The following is an 18,635-nucleotide window of genomic DNA, read 5'->3' as shown; positions in this document are numbered from 1 at the left end:
AATTTCGTAAGACTAATAAATTTGTATATTTTAATATATAAGATTTCTTACGATTAAAATATTTTGCAATATTTTGTAATATCACTTAAATATTTGTAGTATTTTCTGCCAAATACATTATTAGTCCATATACTACAAGTCTGTATTTGTACAGACAACTTGCAAATTTGTAATTTCCCAAACTTTTTTTTTTTTATGTGACTATCTATGGAAATAGTTTTTATTTTAAATTTTAAAAAGCCAAATACAAGACAATTATAAATGTATATTTAAAGTTTAAACATAATCCAACCAGTTGATAGTTTATAAAACACATTGAAAACAAAACCAGAGTTTAGTAATATGTAATAATAAAGCGTAATGGAAAACTTAAAAAATTTGTACAACAAATGATTTGCTACGCTTAAAAAGTTTACAACTTGGACTTTGGCTTCTTCAACATGTCGCGTAGAACACGTCGCAATATTTTGCCACTGGGGATTTTGGGTATCTCATCGATGAAAATGACACCACCACGAATACGCTTGGCTTGAGAAGCACGCTCTTGCACAAATTGTATGACATCATCCTCGGTGACATTCGCCTGCTTGACCACAAATGCCATGGGCAGCTCACCAGCCTCTTCGTCGGGTTTGCCAATGACGGCAGCATCTTTAGTCTTATCGTTGGTTAAGAGCAATGCTTCGATTTCAGCTCGTGGCACCTGGAATCCCTTGTATTTGATCAGCTCCTTAATGCGATCCACAATAAAGAATTCGAATTCATCATCATAGTAGCCAATGTCACCAGTGTGCAGCCAGTTATCCTTAATCGCCGTCTGTGTGGACTTTATATCGCCAAAGTAGCCCTTCATGATGCCATCACCTTTGAGGCAAAGTTCACCACGTTCATTGGCACCCAAGAGTTTGCCCGTATCGGGATCAATAACCTTGGCATAGATGCCAACCTTGAGGACGCCAACGCTGCCAGGTTTGCAGAAGTCATCATTCTGCACCAGCACACTCAACGTGGACTCGCTCAATTTATATCCTTGATGGATGAATGCGCTCCTTTATCTGATCCTCAGTTTCACGATGTCCACAATGGGATGCTTGGCCAGGAAGACCATCAATGGTGGCACCATGAATGCCATCATCACACGGTATTTCTCAATGGCGGAGAGGAAGAGATTCTCCTCGAATTTGGGCAGGTATACCAGACGTGTTCCCATTGTCGCAGTTGTGATGAGCGTTAGTCACTCAAAGGCATGGAACCATGAATTGACTGTCAGCAAGGTTATCTCATTGAGAGGAACCATGGTAGGTTGCAGTTGGGAGTCGAGGGTGGCCAGGAGATTGAACTGGGTCAGCTGGACACCTTTGGGCAGCTCCGTGAAACATATTTGACAGCTCCGAAGAATATGATAACAAATGAAGCAGTCTCATACATATAGTGCATTATCTGAGGTAATGGCCGCCGCGGAAGTATATCGAATTTGTATTGGAGTTTTTTACAATTGCGAAAAATGCACGAAGTGCGGGATACTAAAATATCCATTGAAAAGACTACGGTTTTCAGGAAATCCTTCTAATGGACATTATGATATTCTCTTCCCTTAAGAAGCTTTGCAAATTGCAAATGCATCCTCCCAAAGTACAGTTTCCTAATAGCTAACTAATAATGGAAAAAATTAAGAAATATTTAGTTAACTTAAATGAATATTCTATCAGATTGGTTACGATGTCTCATAAAACATGAAAAATTTTCATACTAAGACTTGATTTTCACCCGATCGGTCCTATGACAGCTATATGATATAGTAATCTGATTTGAACCAACTTTAGACAGGATATAAAAAACCAAGTTATATGCTTATTGAATCAGTTTGATTACGATATCTCATAAAATAAAAAAGTTTTTCATACTGAAACTTGATTTTCGACCGATTGTTCCTATGGGCGCTACATGATATAGTGGTCCGATTCGAACCAACTTTGGACAGGATATATAAAACCAAGTTTAATGCATTTTCTAATATTTTGGTTACGATATCTCATAAAACAAAAAAGTTTTTTATATTATATGATATAGTGATCCGATTCGAACCAACTTTGGACAGGATATATAAAACCAAGTTATATGCTTATTGTATCAGTTTGGTTACAATATCTTATTAAACAAAAAAGTTTTTCATACTAAATTTCTGACCGATTGTTCCTAGGGGCGCTATATGATATAGTAGTCCGATTAAAAAAAGAAACAAACTTGACCTGCCTGCAATATAGAGGAATCTACATACCAAATTTGGTGTCACTGGCTTTAAATTGTTCTTATAATTTGGATATGAAATTTTTTTTTTCCATTTGTGGGCGATAAAAGGGTCGTGGGCAAATTTTGAAATAAACTTGATCTGCTTGCAATATAGAGGAACCCAAAAACCAAGTTTGGGGTCTCTAGCTCTTATAGTCTCCGAGATCTAGGTGTTCATACAGACAGACAGACAGACGGACATTGCTATATCGTCTCGGCTATTGATGCTGATCAAGAATATATATACTTTATGGGGTCTGCCACGCCTCCTTCTGCCTGTTACGCACATATTCGGTAAAACAAACCCAATAGACCCTTGTACTTTTTTTAAGTACGGGGTCTAAAAATCTTTTATGTTTTATGAGACATTTTTACTAATATGATAGAATATGCATTTAAGTTAACTAAATATTTTTTAATTTTTTTCATTATTAGTTTTTGCCATAGTTAGTACGGGGTCTCCGACAGGCGAGTATGCTCGACTGTAGCACCAGCCGACTAGTTTTTTTATTAATTATGAAGAAAAGTAGGGGCTCCGCCCCATGCTCGCTTCGATTGCGTTGCTACAGTCGAGCATACTCTACTTTCGGAGACCCCGTACTTACTATGAAAAAAAAAAGTTTTTCATACTAAGACTTGGATTTCGCCCGATCGGTCCAATGACAGCTATGTGATATAGTGGTTCGATTTAAACAAACTTTGGTCAGGATATATAAAACCAAGTTAAATACATATTGTATTAATTTGGTTAACATTTTTCATAAAACAAAAAAGTTTTTCACAGGAAAACTTGATTTTCGCCTGATTGGTCCTATGACAGCTATTTGATATAGTGGTCCGATTTGAACCAACTTTAGTCAGGATATATAAACCAAGTTAAATGCATATTGTGTCAGTTTGGTTGAGATATCTCACAAAACTAAAAAGTTTTTCATACTAAAACGTGATTTTCGACCGATAGAAAGCCAAGCCCCTAAGCCAAAATTTATGTGTTATATACCAAAAAACGTAAAATTCTACGTTCTACACATACTTTAATTTTATAAAAATCGTTAGAGCCGTTTTGTTAGAAATATAGAAATAAAGAACATATCTGTAGCTTCTATGGTTTGGAAACTGTTGAGGTTTAAATTTTAGCGGGATTAAGTGTTTTCCCGCTAAACTAGCGGTTTTTCAAAAAGTCGTAGAACAAACATTTCTGGATTTTCGAAAAGGACTAAATTCCCATCTTTACATCTAAGCACTTTTAGCGCTTTGATACAAACAGACAAACAAAGAAACTGACTTTTCATTTAATTTTGAGAAGTCCAGTAAAAATTTCAAATTTATTTATCTTTTAAACTAGTTATCGGATTTGGGTAAATGAGGTATCAATCGAAGAGTATTTTTCATAAGAACTTAAAAAAATAGAAAATTTTACCAACAGGGCCCAACAGCCCCATTAGCTGCAATCATTGAAATTTTTCCCCTCCTACTTATATTCCTGTATCTCATGACCCAGGTGAGTTAGAAAAAGTTTTAGTGTGCCATTTTGTAAGTTAGGACTAAACACTTCGATCGGTTTATAGCTCGATCTGATTGGACAGTCATAGCTATTTTTCCAAATTAGCTCTATATATTGCTAGTCGCCTTTAAGGAATCAAAGTAATAAAAAAGCCAATATTTTTGCAATTTATTGCAAATATAAAATTAGTTCAGAAATTAAAATATTAATTTTTGTTTTTACTATATATATTACATTTTATAATATAATACCCAAATTTAATTTTAAACATATTTTGAATGTGTACGTTCTCAATATAAGTACGTGTATTTAATAGAATAGATAAAGTCTTGAACGCGCTTGGAATAAGTACAAAATGTTCTTAAACTTATTCCAAAAGTATTTAAAAGTGTAGAATCAAGTATTTTGGGATTAAATAAAAATAGGATAGGCGCAATTCTGACAACGATCGTACTTGATTTGAGTACGGAATACTTGAATCTTTTTCTGAGTGTGCAAGTACTTAGGAACTTAGAATTAATAAAGTTCACATAAACTGCACCGCACAGACTAGTTTCCAATATCTTCCAAAAAATCTACTTGACTTACGACCAAACAACATTATCTTGGTCAACAGGAGCCTGATATTAGATTATGCATTCGTAATGTGTTGGCAGCTGCGATTATAAATATACTCCAAACCGCAAAAATTAATATTAATCAACATAGTAAATTCATTTAAACATTTCCCAAAAATAACGTGCGTTCTTCATATAATAGGTTGCATTCCAAATTAACGTGTCTGCCTCATATTTACCGGATTTTTACCAATTTTGATATTCTAAAGAATTCTGTAAGTCCGACTTTTTTCAACCGAATTGATATCGTTTTGAAAAGCAAAAAGAAAAATAATTAATATATTTTTTTTTAATTTTTATCTTTTTGGGCTAAATCAACTTAAAATTAAAATTAAAATTATATTTTCCAATAAGATTTTCATTTCATGTAAGAAGTCTGAACTCAAAACCTTCGGCGAGTATCCCTGTTAAAAATTGTGTTCTTCAATTTAAAAATCGAAAATTAAATATTGCTATCAATTAGTCTATGTTATCACTTCCTATTGGGGAATCGCAGTCAGAGAATGCGGAACTACCAATTAGATACGATCTGGAAAGATGATGAAGAATTAAATAATGTTTACTTACAGATTTAATTAAAAGAAATAATTTTAAAAACAACCTTTCGAAAATTTCCAAGTTTTTTGGACTTGATTTTACTTTTCGAACTCGGTTTCGAAAACGTTTCGATAGCAGTAAGTCATCGACAGTATCAGCTGTTTTAGCCAACGAAGATATAGAAATTGCTTAAATAATATAAATTACTAATTTAATTCTGCAAAATGCCGACATTTATGGTCATTGGTTGCTTGCATTTGTGCGTTAAATTTTTTTGTCACCAGCCAGGCAGGCTTATGTTTTAAATTTCGATTTTCTCCTTAAATCCGGTTAGAATTATTTGAACTATTTTTGAAAATTAATTTTAAATATTTCATGTTAAATATAGCACATAGAATCTAAATTAGACTAAAATTTCGTTGTTCGAATTTTATTTATCAATTGCAATTATCGATAACAAAAAAGTAAAGTGGAATTCAGAACAGCTCGGTTTAGTCATTGCCGCTCGATTTTGTTTTGTATGCAATATTTGATACATGATTATAAAAAAATTCTTTAAGTAAGTAGTTAAGTTAAAGTAGTGATGTTAAACTATTCTGAAAATGTTCAAGGTTATTTGAATGTTCAGATCACTGTTTTAGGGAATTATTTTAATGCTTTTTGAAGCATTTACTTTTGATTCCGCTCGCTCAACAGCACACGTTTTGAAAACGATAGTTCCATTCGATTTGCGGAATTCGGAACAGCAATCAACTCGATTTGCGGCAATTCCACTCGTTTTCGGATTTCTGAACAGGTCCGATTATGTTATTATAGCATTAACATAACATGTGTACCTGCTGTTACCCACACCCCCCAGACTGGGCGTAACACGGCGTTCAAAGCGAAACTTATTTGCTTAATATATTCGTTGTGTATTATCCGATCGCAATGAATTTTTAGCATACATCATAAAGATGGTAATCTATACGTGTGCTGAATTTGGGGGGCGTGGCTTGATCTGCGAGCGCAACATAGCAGTATTGCCACCGAATTCGGTAGCTTTAGCTCTTATATTCTTAGAGGATATTATATATCCTCCATATATCATATTTTCTCAAATATCTTCTCTGTTTATCAACCGATCTCGATGAAATTTTCAGCACACCCCAGGACTCGTCCCCCATAACGTGTGTCTCAAGGCTGTAGCTCTTGTTATTAGATGTTATATCGTTTATGTGGGTCCAATAAAGTTATAAAATATAACTTTAAAATGTTTAGCCCAGATGCAACGTGAAAAATTACATGTTTTTAAATCCGATAAAATGGGAAGTGAAAACCGGAACAGGCCTGATAGTCTTGGCGTATTTTTCATTATTGTGACAGCTGTGGGTCGCTATTTCTAACATTGGGGTCTATTTGCAGGTTTTTTAATTAGATATCCCTTTTTTATTCCAGATGGATCAGTAAGTAGCAGAGACGAACCATATTAATTACATTCACGTTGCTAGTGAAATTTTTTTTCATAAACATTGAAAATAAAAATCAATTTAATTGTTTTTTTTTTTTGCATTTAATATTTTTAGTGAAATCCGATTTTAATAAGTTTTACAAATTAATTTGTGGAATAAATAAATTTGTAAATTTATTACTATAAAAAAATGTTAGTATTAAAACATAGGCTAAAAAATGTGAAATATGTTAAAAAATATTAAAGTTTAAAAAAATGTTAAAAAACGGTAAATGTTTAAGAAAATGTTTAAAAATTTAAAAATATATTAAAAATGCTAAAAAAAAAAATGCTTTAAATGTTGTTTCAGTTGTATATTATATTCTAGCAATTTTGTCCTTGAATTACTCTAAACATATTCGTTTTGTTTTCAAATGAATGGCAGCCATTTTTGTCATATGGTGTAAAATGGCTGAAAGTTTTTAAAGTTCTTACAGGCAGCCTAGTAAAAATCAGCTTTTTACAAACAGTGTTAAAATTCGACAAATCTTTTGATCTGGAATCTGTGTCTTTTCGTTCTGAGGACTGCTCAGCTAAACCGCTGCTAAATTTATTTCTATGTAATTTCGAAACCGTTTTTAGACCCCGTACTAAAAAAAATTACAGGGGTTTATTAAGTTTCTTTTTTATATGGAGTTGATAGCTTGAGAACAGCATTTTTCTGCCTAGAGTACTCTGCTTAACGAAAAGATTTTTTCCCTATCACTACTTTTTTCAATGTTAGTGAAATGAAATTCTATTAGCACCACTTTTTTTAATGGTAATTAAAAGTAGTGGTAATGCATATAGGCACAACACAGGTAAGCAGTATCTGCTGAATGACTTGATACCTTCTTATACAAGTCAGCCTTCTATGTGCTTTAACCTCTTTTACTTCTTTTCTCTGAACCGAACTAAGCTGAATACATTTTTAGCTCCAATTACAAGCCCAATTTAATACGTACAGACCGGGAATAATACCGGGACCGAAAATAACCGTTTAAGTATCGGAACCGTAACCGTATATTGCATATTTTGCTTTCTATTAAAAAATAACTTTAAATTTATATTTGGTTTGTTTCGATAAAATACGAGCATATAATGCGTATGTATGTACAAATAAGTTAATATATTTTTGTTTTATAATATTTAATTTTTTTTTGTTTTAATTTATTTGCTGTGCCGATACTGATACCGGAACCAAAGGAAAAAAAAACCCAAAATAGTTGTTTCGGGACGTACCGGAACTGATATTTGTTTCGGTTTGATTCCCTGGGAACGGATTTCAAATTCAGCATACGAATCAATTACCATGTTTATAATGTATGCTGAAAATTTCATTGCGATCGGATAATAAACAACGAATATATTAAGCAAATTAATTTCGCTTTGCACCACCGCCTGGAGGAGTGGGGCTAACAGCATTTACACATGTCATGTTAATGTTATAAAAATTTTAGTTATACATGTTATATCAATGTTCTATTAACATAGCATAATTTATGTTAGACATGTTAAAGGAATATTATGTTAATATAATTTCATGTTAATATACATTACGTCTTTTAATTCATAACTGCGGACGGCAGTTCGCGCTAGTGACGAAAGCAGCACGGAGGGTGCGAAAGGACGACTGTCCGATCAGATCGAGTTATATACCGATCGAAAGGTTTAGTCCAAACTAACAAAATGAGTAACACGTCTGCTGGCTCAACTGCGTCATGAGATAAGGGAGTGTAAGTGGGAGGAAAAAAATTTAAATAATTGCAGCTAATGGGGCCCTTTTTGGTTTTATGAGATATCTCAATCAAACTGATACAATATGCAATTAACTTGGTTTTATGTATCCTGACCAAAGTTGGTTTTAATCGGACCACTACATCATATAGCTGTCATAGGACCGATCGGGCGATAATCAAGTCTTAATAACCAATCTGTTAGAATATGCATTTAAGCTAACTAAATATTTTTTAAACTTTTCCATTCTTAGTTTTTGCCATAGTATGTACGGGGTCCCCGACAGTCGAGTATGCTAGACTGTAGCACCGCGAGCGAAGCGACCAGTGTGCGGAGTCCATCAGTTTTTAGTGTCGCGTGCATGCTTAAATCAATACTTTAAACTAGAATTTCAGACTGCCATATTATTTTTTTTCGTACAGTTATCAGTTAAATGTATATTATTGCTCTTTTTGCGCTACATCCGAGTGACAAATTGTGATGTCGAAAAAACTCAAATCACTGCGGACGGCAGTTCGCGTTAGTGACGAAAACATCACGAAGGGTGCGAAAGGCGACTAGCAATATATACAGCTAAGTTGGAAAATTTGCTACGATTGTCCGATCAGATCGACTTATATACCGATCGAAAGGTTTAGTCCTAACTTACAAAACTCTTTCTAACCAACCTTGGTCATGAGATAAGGGGGTGTAAGTGGGAGGGGAAAAATTTAAATGATTGCAGCTAATGGGGCTGTTGGGGCCTTTTGGTAAAATTTTTTATTTTTTAAGAATTCTACTTAAAAATACGTGTCGATTGATCAATCACCCAAATCCGACAACTGGTTCAAAAGAAAAATAAATTACAAAAATTTTAGTGGACTTCTTAAAATGAAATGAAAAGTCAGTTTGTCCGTTTGCATCAAAGCGCTAAAGAAGCTTAGATGTAATGATGGGGATCTATTCCATTTCGAACATCTAGAAATGTTTGTTCTACGACTTTTTGAAAAAACCGCTAGTTTAGCCTGAAAACGCTAAGTGCCGGTAAAATTAAAACCTCAACAGTTTCCAAACCATAAAAGCTGCAGATATGTTCTATATATCATTGGAAAGGTGTGTTTAAGGGCTTTTACCTTTAAACTTTTTTTTCTAAAGTACTCAGGTAACATTTTACAGATGAAATAAAGTTTTTTAGCTTACAACAACGAACAAAATTCAGTTTATTCTAAAAATCAGGGACCATAACTGTTATACGGAATATTCAAAAAAGTCACTTTTAATGGTTATTTTTATAAATACAAAATAAAAGTTACTTTTATTAAAAAAATAAAAATTAAAATAAATCATTATTTTTGATTTTTATTTTATTAGTCTTTAGCAAGTCTTTCAAGTCTTTTTTGATGAATAATTTAAAAGTCTATAAAGTCTTTTATTTCTGATTTTAAAATTTTAAAAGTCTCAAAAGACTTTTATTTTATTCCTCAAAAATAAAAGTCTTTAAAGACTTTTGTCATATGAAAAAATTTGAATAAAAGTCTTTGTGAATATCTCGGCTTATTAAATAAAAAAATAACAAAATAAATATATTTTAAAAGAAACCTTAATAAATTAGTTGGCTTATTGCTTCATGACTTAAACGGTGCAGGATGTCGGGTGGTTGCTTACTCGGATAATGACGCTTTATTTCATAAGCCAAGGCTGAGACCCACAAATGTGCCAAAATATAAACTTTAAAATTGTGGACAAAATATGCAATGGATCTTCTTATTTTATCTTTGATGGAAGATAACTAGCTCCCGCCTTTTAGCGCCAATTTCCCACTTTTTTAAATTGAAATATCTTTATTGGATTAAGAGATACGATAATTGCAACAAAAATTTGTGAATTGATCCCGCTGTGCGGCGAAATGGAGCGTAGTTAGTTAGTAGAGGATAAAGGTTCATAGAATGTCGTATGCTTTACTGGTGTTGTAATTTTGAAAGTTTTATCTTGAGTATGAGCGAAGATATTGACAAAGACTTTTATTCAAAAGTTTTCAAATCGTAAAAGTTTTTAAAGACTTTTATTTTATTTATCAAAATAAAAGTTTTCAAAGTCTTTAAAGACTTTTATTCAAAAAAAAATCAAAGACTCTTATAAAAGATTAATAAAATAAAAATCAAAATTAATTATTATTCTAAATTTTTTTGATCACAAATAATTATTAAATGTGATTTAAAAAATCAAGTCTTTAAATAACCATTATTTTTGATATTTTTCTTTTATAAATCAAATAAAAGTTTATTAGCTGTTTGCAGAGATACACAAATAACAAAAATTTTGGTACATTCAAAACAAAAATTGAACTTCTCCTTATGGTTGATTTTTTATGTTGCTTTTTTGAACAATAATCATTATTTTCAGTTCCTGCTAAAAATTTTAAATAAAAATATAAATTTATAAAAAAAAAAGCGAAAATTGGCATTCGGCACTGCGCAAAAAGTAATTTTTATGTACAAAGAAATTCACCCTTTTTACTCACAGTGCACAATGCCAATTTTCGCTTTTTTTTTTATTAATTTATATTTTTGCTTAAAATTTTTAGATTAAACTGAATTTTGTTCGTCACAAATTTGGATATCAGAAATTTTGGGGCTAGAAATTGTTTCGTCACTAGACTTTTACCTCGTGTAGAGGTTTTTTTGGATATTGAACTTTCCCCAACCTCCACATTCATTTTATCAACCTACATAAACTATGCCTATGCACCTGTAGCTAAAGGTTGGCAAGACAACGACAAAAACATAAACAAACAAAGCACATTCATGTTGAGATACCACAGAGCATATGCAGAGACAACGATGTTTGGTCAAGTTTTGCATTGTGGTGTTGTACGGTGTTTGGATGGAGAAATGGGTAAATGGGCCCAGTTTGAAAATAACTGTAACTCAATCTCCATTCTTTCATTTTTTACTGCTAGTCGCTTTTCGCGCCCTTCGTAATGCATCCTCACCAGGGTGAACTGGTCACCGCAGTGACGCATGTATCAGTGTTTAAATAGACGCAGACTATCTCGTAGTCAAGCACTCTCAACTTAAGCTTTCTATCTTGTTTAGCTTATTTATGTGCGTGCATGCTTGTGAATGCAGTGCCCCATATTGTCGCATTCTGTCCCCAGCACTTACCTTTGCATTCTATCTTGTTTAGCTTATTTATGTGCGTGCATGCTTGTGTATACAGTGCCCCATATTGTCGCATTCTGTACCCAGCACTTACCTTTGCATTCTATTTTCCTCTAACTCTTATTTTAGCTGTTATTGCTTATTGATCATGTCAGCTCGAATTGAGAATGAGTTGCTCTGTGAGCATTTCAATTTTTTTGGTCACACATCGTGCCATGAATTTAATTTAAGCATGCAGTGAGTTCGAATTCATGGAATTTCACTTTTTATTTCAATCTCTATGAACTTAACCCTCTACTGCATGACCCTAAAGCCAATAAAGAAAAAAATTTTTTTTGTGAAAATATGTGTTCGTTGGGATTAAATTAGATTAGGTAGACAGATGGTTCTCTATGCATTAAGAGGAAGGAGTGGTAACCCATACATGGCTCTCTATGCATATGGCTTACTCTGTGTTACAGGTTTGAAGCAATTTATATTGCCATTGTGAGAGAACAAAAAGAGTATCTGCTGTGAAGGTTGTTTGTTATTCATCCATCTGGAAAAATGTCCAGTACTGTCGAGCCGGAGAAAATTCAATTGAAAATCTTGGCAGCTTAAATATTAACTCCTTGAGGAAGTAGCATCTCTGCTTGTCGTATATAAAGTCGGATTGAATATTGAACGTCCTCCTTGTTGCTAATGGATCCTTGAAGAGGTGCTCAAAAGGGCTACTCAGACTTCATCTCCGATTACTAGCAATAAAAGAATAAAGAATTCTGTTTGATCTGGCAGTATTGGACATTTTCCTAAATGGATAAAGAATAGACAACTTTTACAACGATTATTCTTTTCGTTCCTACACTTGTTTTTAAGGAATATAAAGTATTTGTGTGCTGCAATGACAAAATAAACTGTTTCACAACCTTTTACACAAAGTGGGCTTTATGAATGGAGAGTCATATTTGGCATACCATTTTTTTCCCCTAATGCATAGAGAGCCAATACATGGCCTCGACAGTTTTTATTAAAATAGTGCATATGGGCTAATCCTGCATACGCAAACTTGCACGTTTAAGTTGACACAACTGGCGTGCACATTGATATATTTTCATGAAATTTTTTTTTCAAAATGCAGTTCATCGGGAGTACTTTTGAACTTATTGGAAAATTATAGGTTTACTGTTTAAGAAAAAAGTTGTGCTTCCTTAAAGCTCCGTTACGCCCGTTTCAAAAAATGGAAGTCGACTTTGAGGCTTATGTGCATTTGCTCATTTTTTAGCGAATTTTGCATGATAAACAAAAAAAGTGCAAATACATAATATAATGTGAAATATATGACCATATTAATCCAGCTGAGAAAATACAAATAAGTCCCGATTAAAAAAAACCAAATTTGGTTTAATTCGGTTCCATATATCATATAGCTGCCATAGAAACAATTGCTCGAAAATCAACCTCAGTACAGAGTACCTGGGCACAGGGTATCCTATCCTATTGTCGAGCGTGCTCGACTGTAACCGCCCACTTGTTAACATAATATACTTTATCTTATACTTAATTGAACCAGCTGTCCGAGCTACTTTTATAGAATTATCATTGGCATTGCCAGAAAAATGATAAGATTAATTGCCTGGAATATTTCTTACATTTTTCAACTCTTTTTGAAATTTTGTGAGATAAAGTCTTCACATAGTTTTTAGTAACGTAAATAAAAGAATCGCCAGCAGAGAAAAGGCGAGAAACAAAAAGCTGCGACCGAAAAAAAAACTTTAATTTATGGAATTTTTCGGGTTCTCTGCAACCTAGAGTAATTGTAAGCCCAGTTTCTGATTTTGCAGGTAAAAATACAATTTAAACACAAAAAAAAAATTTGAGAAGTTTCATGCCGTTACTGCCGTTACACTTTTTGCCATTAATATTTAAAAAAAAAAAATGTAATATAGGTATTTTTTTCTTCTTCATAAGATTAAAGTGCATAAGAAACTCTGTTTATAAAGCAAGTTTAGAAAACAAAATTATTTAAATTCATTCTGTTAAATTGAAAATACCTTATTTTCCGTTACGGACGTTACACACAATGTACCCATTTTTAGTTCAATTTTTGTATATGTATTAGATAACTTATAAATATGATTTTAATTTTAAATAGAATGGAACGAAACAAATTTTGGCCACTTTTTTACCGTTGAAAATACCCTTTTTTTACAAGAATAAATGAAAGCGTAAGGTACATGTAGGTTTGCCTCTGGCAAGGAAAAACAAACCACCGTAAAACCATATTGCTTATATATTTCGAAGCTTAAAGATGTATCTTATTATTTCGTTAACCAACATTTGCAATTTAGGCAACTTTAAACTTTTTACCTTGGTTTCAAAATTTTCGGATTGCCCATATGAGGCTTACCTCACAGTCAAATTAAATGTTTTTATAAGAGATAACAACTTCACCAAAAAAAATTTCATTCAAAATTTATCAAAATTCACTTTTGTTCATTAATGTGATGTGATAAAAATTAAAAGCTATATATGGCACTATATGCGGTAGAGGGTTTTTGTTAAAAGTATCATGGGCGTAGCCTGACTTTTCTCTAGGAAGACCAACAAAAAATTTTAGTCCCGTAATTCCCGTAAAAAACTAAAAAATAAGTTTAGCAGAAATTCACAATTTAAAGTTTTAAGCTGTTTATTGTATTATAAGTAGTCTCTTAACGTTTAATACATCTTCCTCAAAGTTTTCCTGCATCTGAACAACCATTTTACGGTGTACCCTCAGCAAGTATACATCTGGTTAAAAATATATTATATGATGTAAATATGGGAAATTCCTTAATATCGAATTTAACATTCGTACACTCAGAATAAAAATTAAGATTTCCGTACCGAAACAGACGATATTCAAGTGCAAACGATCTCAAAAGCTGCCTAAGTTTGGGGATACTTTAAGTACGTTTTGGGTTTAAGTCAAGTCTGTAAAAATTAGGGCTGTTGATAATATATCAAAATATCAATATATCGATATTTTGTTTCAAAACTGATATATTTATATCGTAATATATTTTTTGTCCAAATATCGAATAAGCGATATTTTTTGGGATATTTTATGATATTTTTGTGTTGGTCACTCTGTAGTCTGGGTAGCGAGCGAAAACGACGACGAAAATAGTGAGCTGAAGTTGTATCTCAGCTTGCTGGTTACTTCATGGGAAAGTGGTTCCGTGCAATTCTGGAATTCGCATAAAGCGTCCATGCCAGGATATTATAAAATCGCCTTAAGATACCTCATCAGCCCTGGTAGCTCAGTGCCTTCGGAGCGGATGGCGTCCGATATAAAATGTGCCATCTGTGACTCTCGTAGCCGAATGACAGATCTCCATATAACGCAAAGCGTATTTTTAAAGTCCGTGAAATCAAAGTATTGAATTTAAAAGTTCGTTATTTTTTAATTTTATATATTTAAGCTCGCTTAGTTACATAACATATTTATATCGAATAAAAAAAATTTTTTATCTCATTACATACTAATATCGAAGTAATAAACAATGTATCTTATTACATACCATTTTTATACAGTGCATTAAGTTGCTTTAATTGAAAGCGAGTTACCTTAAACCGCCTTTGTAAAAAAATTTTTTATGCGATTTAACGTTAACAGGGATTTAGCGAAGCTCGCTTTTTAGACACGTCGCTAATTTTTTAAGCCGCTTTAAATATACCGCTTTTTTTTTTATTAATTTATAGCTTTATTTAAAATTTTTAGATTAAACTGAATTTTGTTCGTCACAAAATTGGATATCAGAAATTTTAGGGCTAGAAATTGCTTTCGTCACTAGACTTTTACCTCGTGTAGAGGTTTTTTTTGTGGGATATCAGAAATTTTTGCAAATGTTTTTTCTTTTGACATTGTAACTTTATCATTAATGCAGGCAAATAGTAAAATATATTAATTTAGTTGTTGAACGTATTTCATATTAAAAACAATTTTTTTCTTTAATTATAAAGAAAAACTAGGGGGCTCCCCCCCCTGCTTGCTTTGCTCGCGTTGCTACAGCCGAGCATACTCTACTGTCGGAGAGCCCGTACTTAATATGAAAAAAAAAGTTTTTCATACTAAGAGTTGGATTTCGCCCGATCGGTTCTATGACAAATATAATATAGTGGTTCGATTAGAACCAACTTTGGTCAGGATCTATAAGTCTAACATAAATGCTTATTCTATTAGTCTGGATACGAAATCTCGTAAAACAAAAAAGTTTTTCATACTAAGACTCAATATTGGACCGATCGGTCCTATGACAGCTTTATGATATAGTGGTCCGATTTGAACCAACTTTGGTTATGATAAATAAAACTAACTTAAATAAATATTCTATCAATTTGGTTAGAATATTTCATAAAACCAAAAAGTTTTTTATACCAAAACCTAATTTTGACCCGATCGGTCCTATGAAAGCTATATGATATAGTGGTCTGATTTGAACCAACTTTGGCCAGGATATATAAAACCAAGTTAAATGCATATTGGACTAGTTTGTTTGAGATATCTCATAAAACTAAAAAGTTTTTTGTACTAAAACGTGATTTTCGACCGATAGAAAGCCAAGCCCCTTAGCTAAAATTTATGTGTTATATGCTAAAAAACGTAGAGTTCTACGTTCTACAGCATACTCAAATTTAATAAAAATCGTTAGGGCCGTTTTGTCAGAAATCGGCAAAATGTAAGCTAAAAAACCTTATTTCACCCGTAAAATGTTACCTGAGTAGTTAAGAAAAAAAGTTTAAGGGCACGCTTGCAAACACACCTTTCCCATGATATATAGAAAACATCTGTAGCTTCTATGGTTTGAGGTTTAAATTTTAGCGTTTTCCCGCTATACTAGCGTGAAATTGAAAAAGTCGTAGAACAAACATTTCTAGATTTTCGAAAAGGAATAAATCCCCATCATTACATTTAAGCTTCTTTAGCAAACGGACAAACAGACAAACAAACTGACTTTTCATTTCATTTTAAGAAGTCCACTAAAATTTTCAAAATTATTTATCTTTTGAGCCAGCTATCGGATTTGGGTGATTGAGGTATCAATCGACGCGTATTTTTAAGTTAAATTTTTAATAAATAACAAATTTTACCAAAAGCCCCAACAGCCCCATTAGCTGCAATCATTTAAATTTTTCCCCTCCCACTTACACTCCCGTATCTCATGGCCGAGGTTGGTAAGGAAAAGTTTTAGTGTGCCATTTTGTAAGTTAGGACCAAACCTTTTGATCGGTATATAACTCGATCTGATCGGACAGTCGTAGCAAATGTTCCAACTTAGCTGTACATATTGTTAGTCGCCTTTCGTGATGCTTTCGTCACTAACGCGAAATGCCGTCCGCAGTGAAATTAAAGTTATAAGCAATGTATCTGATTACATACTAAAATTAAAGAAATAAACAATGTTATGTGTGCTTAATATATATAATCTATAAATCGTATATTGATTGGGCAGAGTATCACTTTTTGTAAGAAAAAAGGAAAGAATAAAAATATCAAATATATCGATATTTTAAATCGATATATTAATTATCATTTTGATATTTCTTCAAAACAAAATATATTATCGATACGATATTTAAAAAATATTCGACAACCCTATTATCTAAATCGTAAGCGTGGGTCTTAAAAGCTTTCAGTTAGTGTAAAAGCCAATGAAGACTAATTAAAGAAATTATACTGTTGCTTAGCCATAAGTTCAAAGTGCCCATCGAGGTACTCCTCATTGCAGGAAAGCAAGAACCAGTTGATAATTCTAAGCAAGCGAACGCAAAAATGAAGTAAGAATTAATGTACTTAATTCAAGATTTGACGAACTTGATCTGTGAGTCGACCGTGGATCCCAATCTCATTTTAAGAATTTGTATACTCATATGTAGTAATTTGGGAGTTTTACTTGATTTAAGATTCTTTGTTTTTATATCAAGAATGTTGGCACTTGGTTAAAGAATTTTTATACTGATTTTCAGTAATTCGTTCTTAGATCAAGTATTAATTTGAAGTATCGAAAATACTTAATTCGAGCTCATTCGAACTAAATTTTAGTACGGCTTTTTATACCATGAGCGCATTGAAAATGGGCAAAAAAGGGTATAATGTGTTTGGCAGAATGTATGTAACAGGCAGAAGGAGGGGTGGTAGACCCCATAAAGTATATATGTTCTTGATCAGGATCAACAGCCGAGTCGATCTAGCCCTGTCCGTCTGTCTGTCTGTCCGTCTGTTTGAACGTGTCGATCTGACCAAATTTAGTTAAAATCGGTCCACTATATACTATAGCTGCAATAGAGACGCTCAATCGAAAATTAAGTCTTAGTATGATAAAGTTTTTGGTTTTTTAGATATCTTAATCAAACTGATAGAATATGCATTTAACTTGGTTTTGTCCATCGTGGCCGAAGTTCGTTCAAATCGGTCCACTATATCATGTAACTGTCATTGGACCGATCGGTAGAAAATCAAGTTTTAGAATGAAAAAGTCTTTTGTTTTTTAAGACAACCTAACCAAACTAATAGAATATGCATTAATGTTGGTTTTTTACATTCTGAATAGATTTGGTTAAAATCGGTTCCATATATCATACAGCTGCCATAGGAACAATTGGTCGAAAATAAACTTTTATAAAAGAGTACCTGGGCTCAGGGTATCCTACTGTCGATCGTGCTGAATGCCAAATAAATATGTAAGACGCCCCATAGTGCAGTCCTAATGCAATAACAGCAACAAAAACAACTACAAATGGAGAAAAGGCAGGAACAACAGAAAATAGTAATGATCATTGATTCAAATTAATGCTTATTTGTGTACTCTTAACTTATGAATTCAAGACAACTACAAAACGGGTTGCTCTTTTTCAAAACGAATATTAGACGTTTTGAATAAAAACGAATATATGACAGTTTCAAAGTGCGCCCTAAAGATGCAGAGTTTATCGTGTATTCATCTCACTTCCATACATAACATATATATGTAATTGTAGAGTCACTCAAATGTAAATTCAATTCATATTACCTGGCCACCTATCCTGCCACCATTTGATTTATCTAGAGTCAAGGATACTCCTGTTGTGTTATCCACAAACCTGAGTAGCAATTCAGGTTGGCAAGACAACGACAAGAACAGAAGCAAATACACCCACGTTAATTGTTTATTGTTGCTCTTGGCCATGGGCCTTGAACAGTCCCCTTACCCTTACCTAACATCCATTTGATAAGGCTAATAAGGTGATGTGCAAGCACCTGTAGATTCACAAACAATCCTGTTCCCTTTACCACAACATTAGTGTCAAGCCTGCTTGGTCCGACAACGCCAAGAACAGAAGCAAGA

General features: G+C 33.0%; 1 protein-coding gene across 1 annotated transcript; it reads right to left on the bottom strand.

Moving 5' to 3' along the window:
* Window positions 1-305: 305 nt before the first annotated feature.
* Window positions 306-17,160, bottom strand: LOC117779676 (luciferin 4-monooxygenase-like). Its single transcript, XM_034615945.1, is given in 4 exon segments — window positions 306-1,043; window positions 1,045-1,075; window positions 1,078-1,388; window positions 17,126-17,160. Coding segments are annotated over 4 exon segments (1,008 nt in total). The 3' UTR covers window positions 306-412.
* Between the last annotated feature and the right edge of the window lie 1,475 nt (window positions 17,161-18,635).

The sequence above is a fragment of the Drosophila innubila genome (assembly GCF_004354385.1).
Source record: "Drosophila innubila isolate TH190305 chromosome 2L unlocalized genomic scaffold, UK_Dinn_1.0 4_B_2L, whole genome shotgun sequence".
NCBI lineage: Eukaryota > Metazoa > Arthropoda > Insecta > Diptera > Drosophilidae > Drosophila > Drosophila innubila.
Note: the sequence above shows the minus strand (reverse complement) of the source record. Positions and strands in the feature narration are given on the sequence as shown.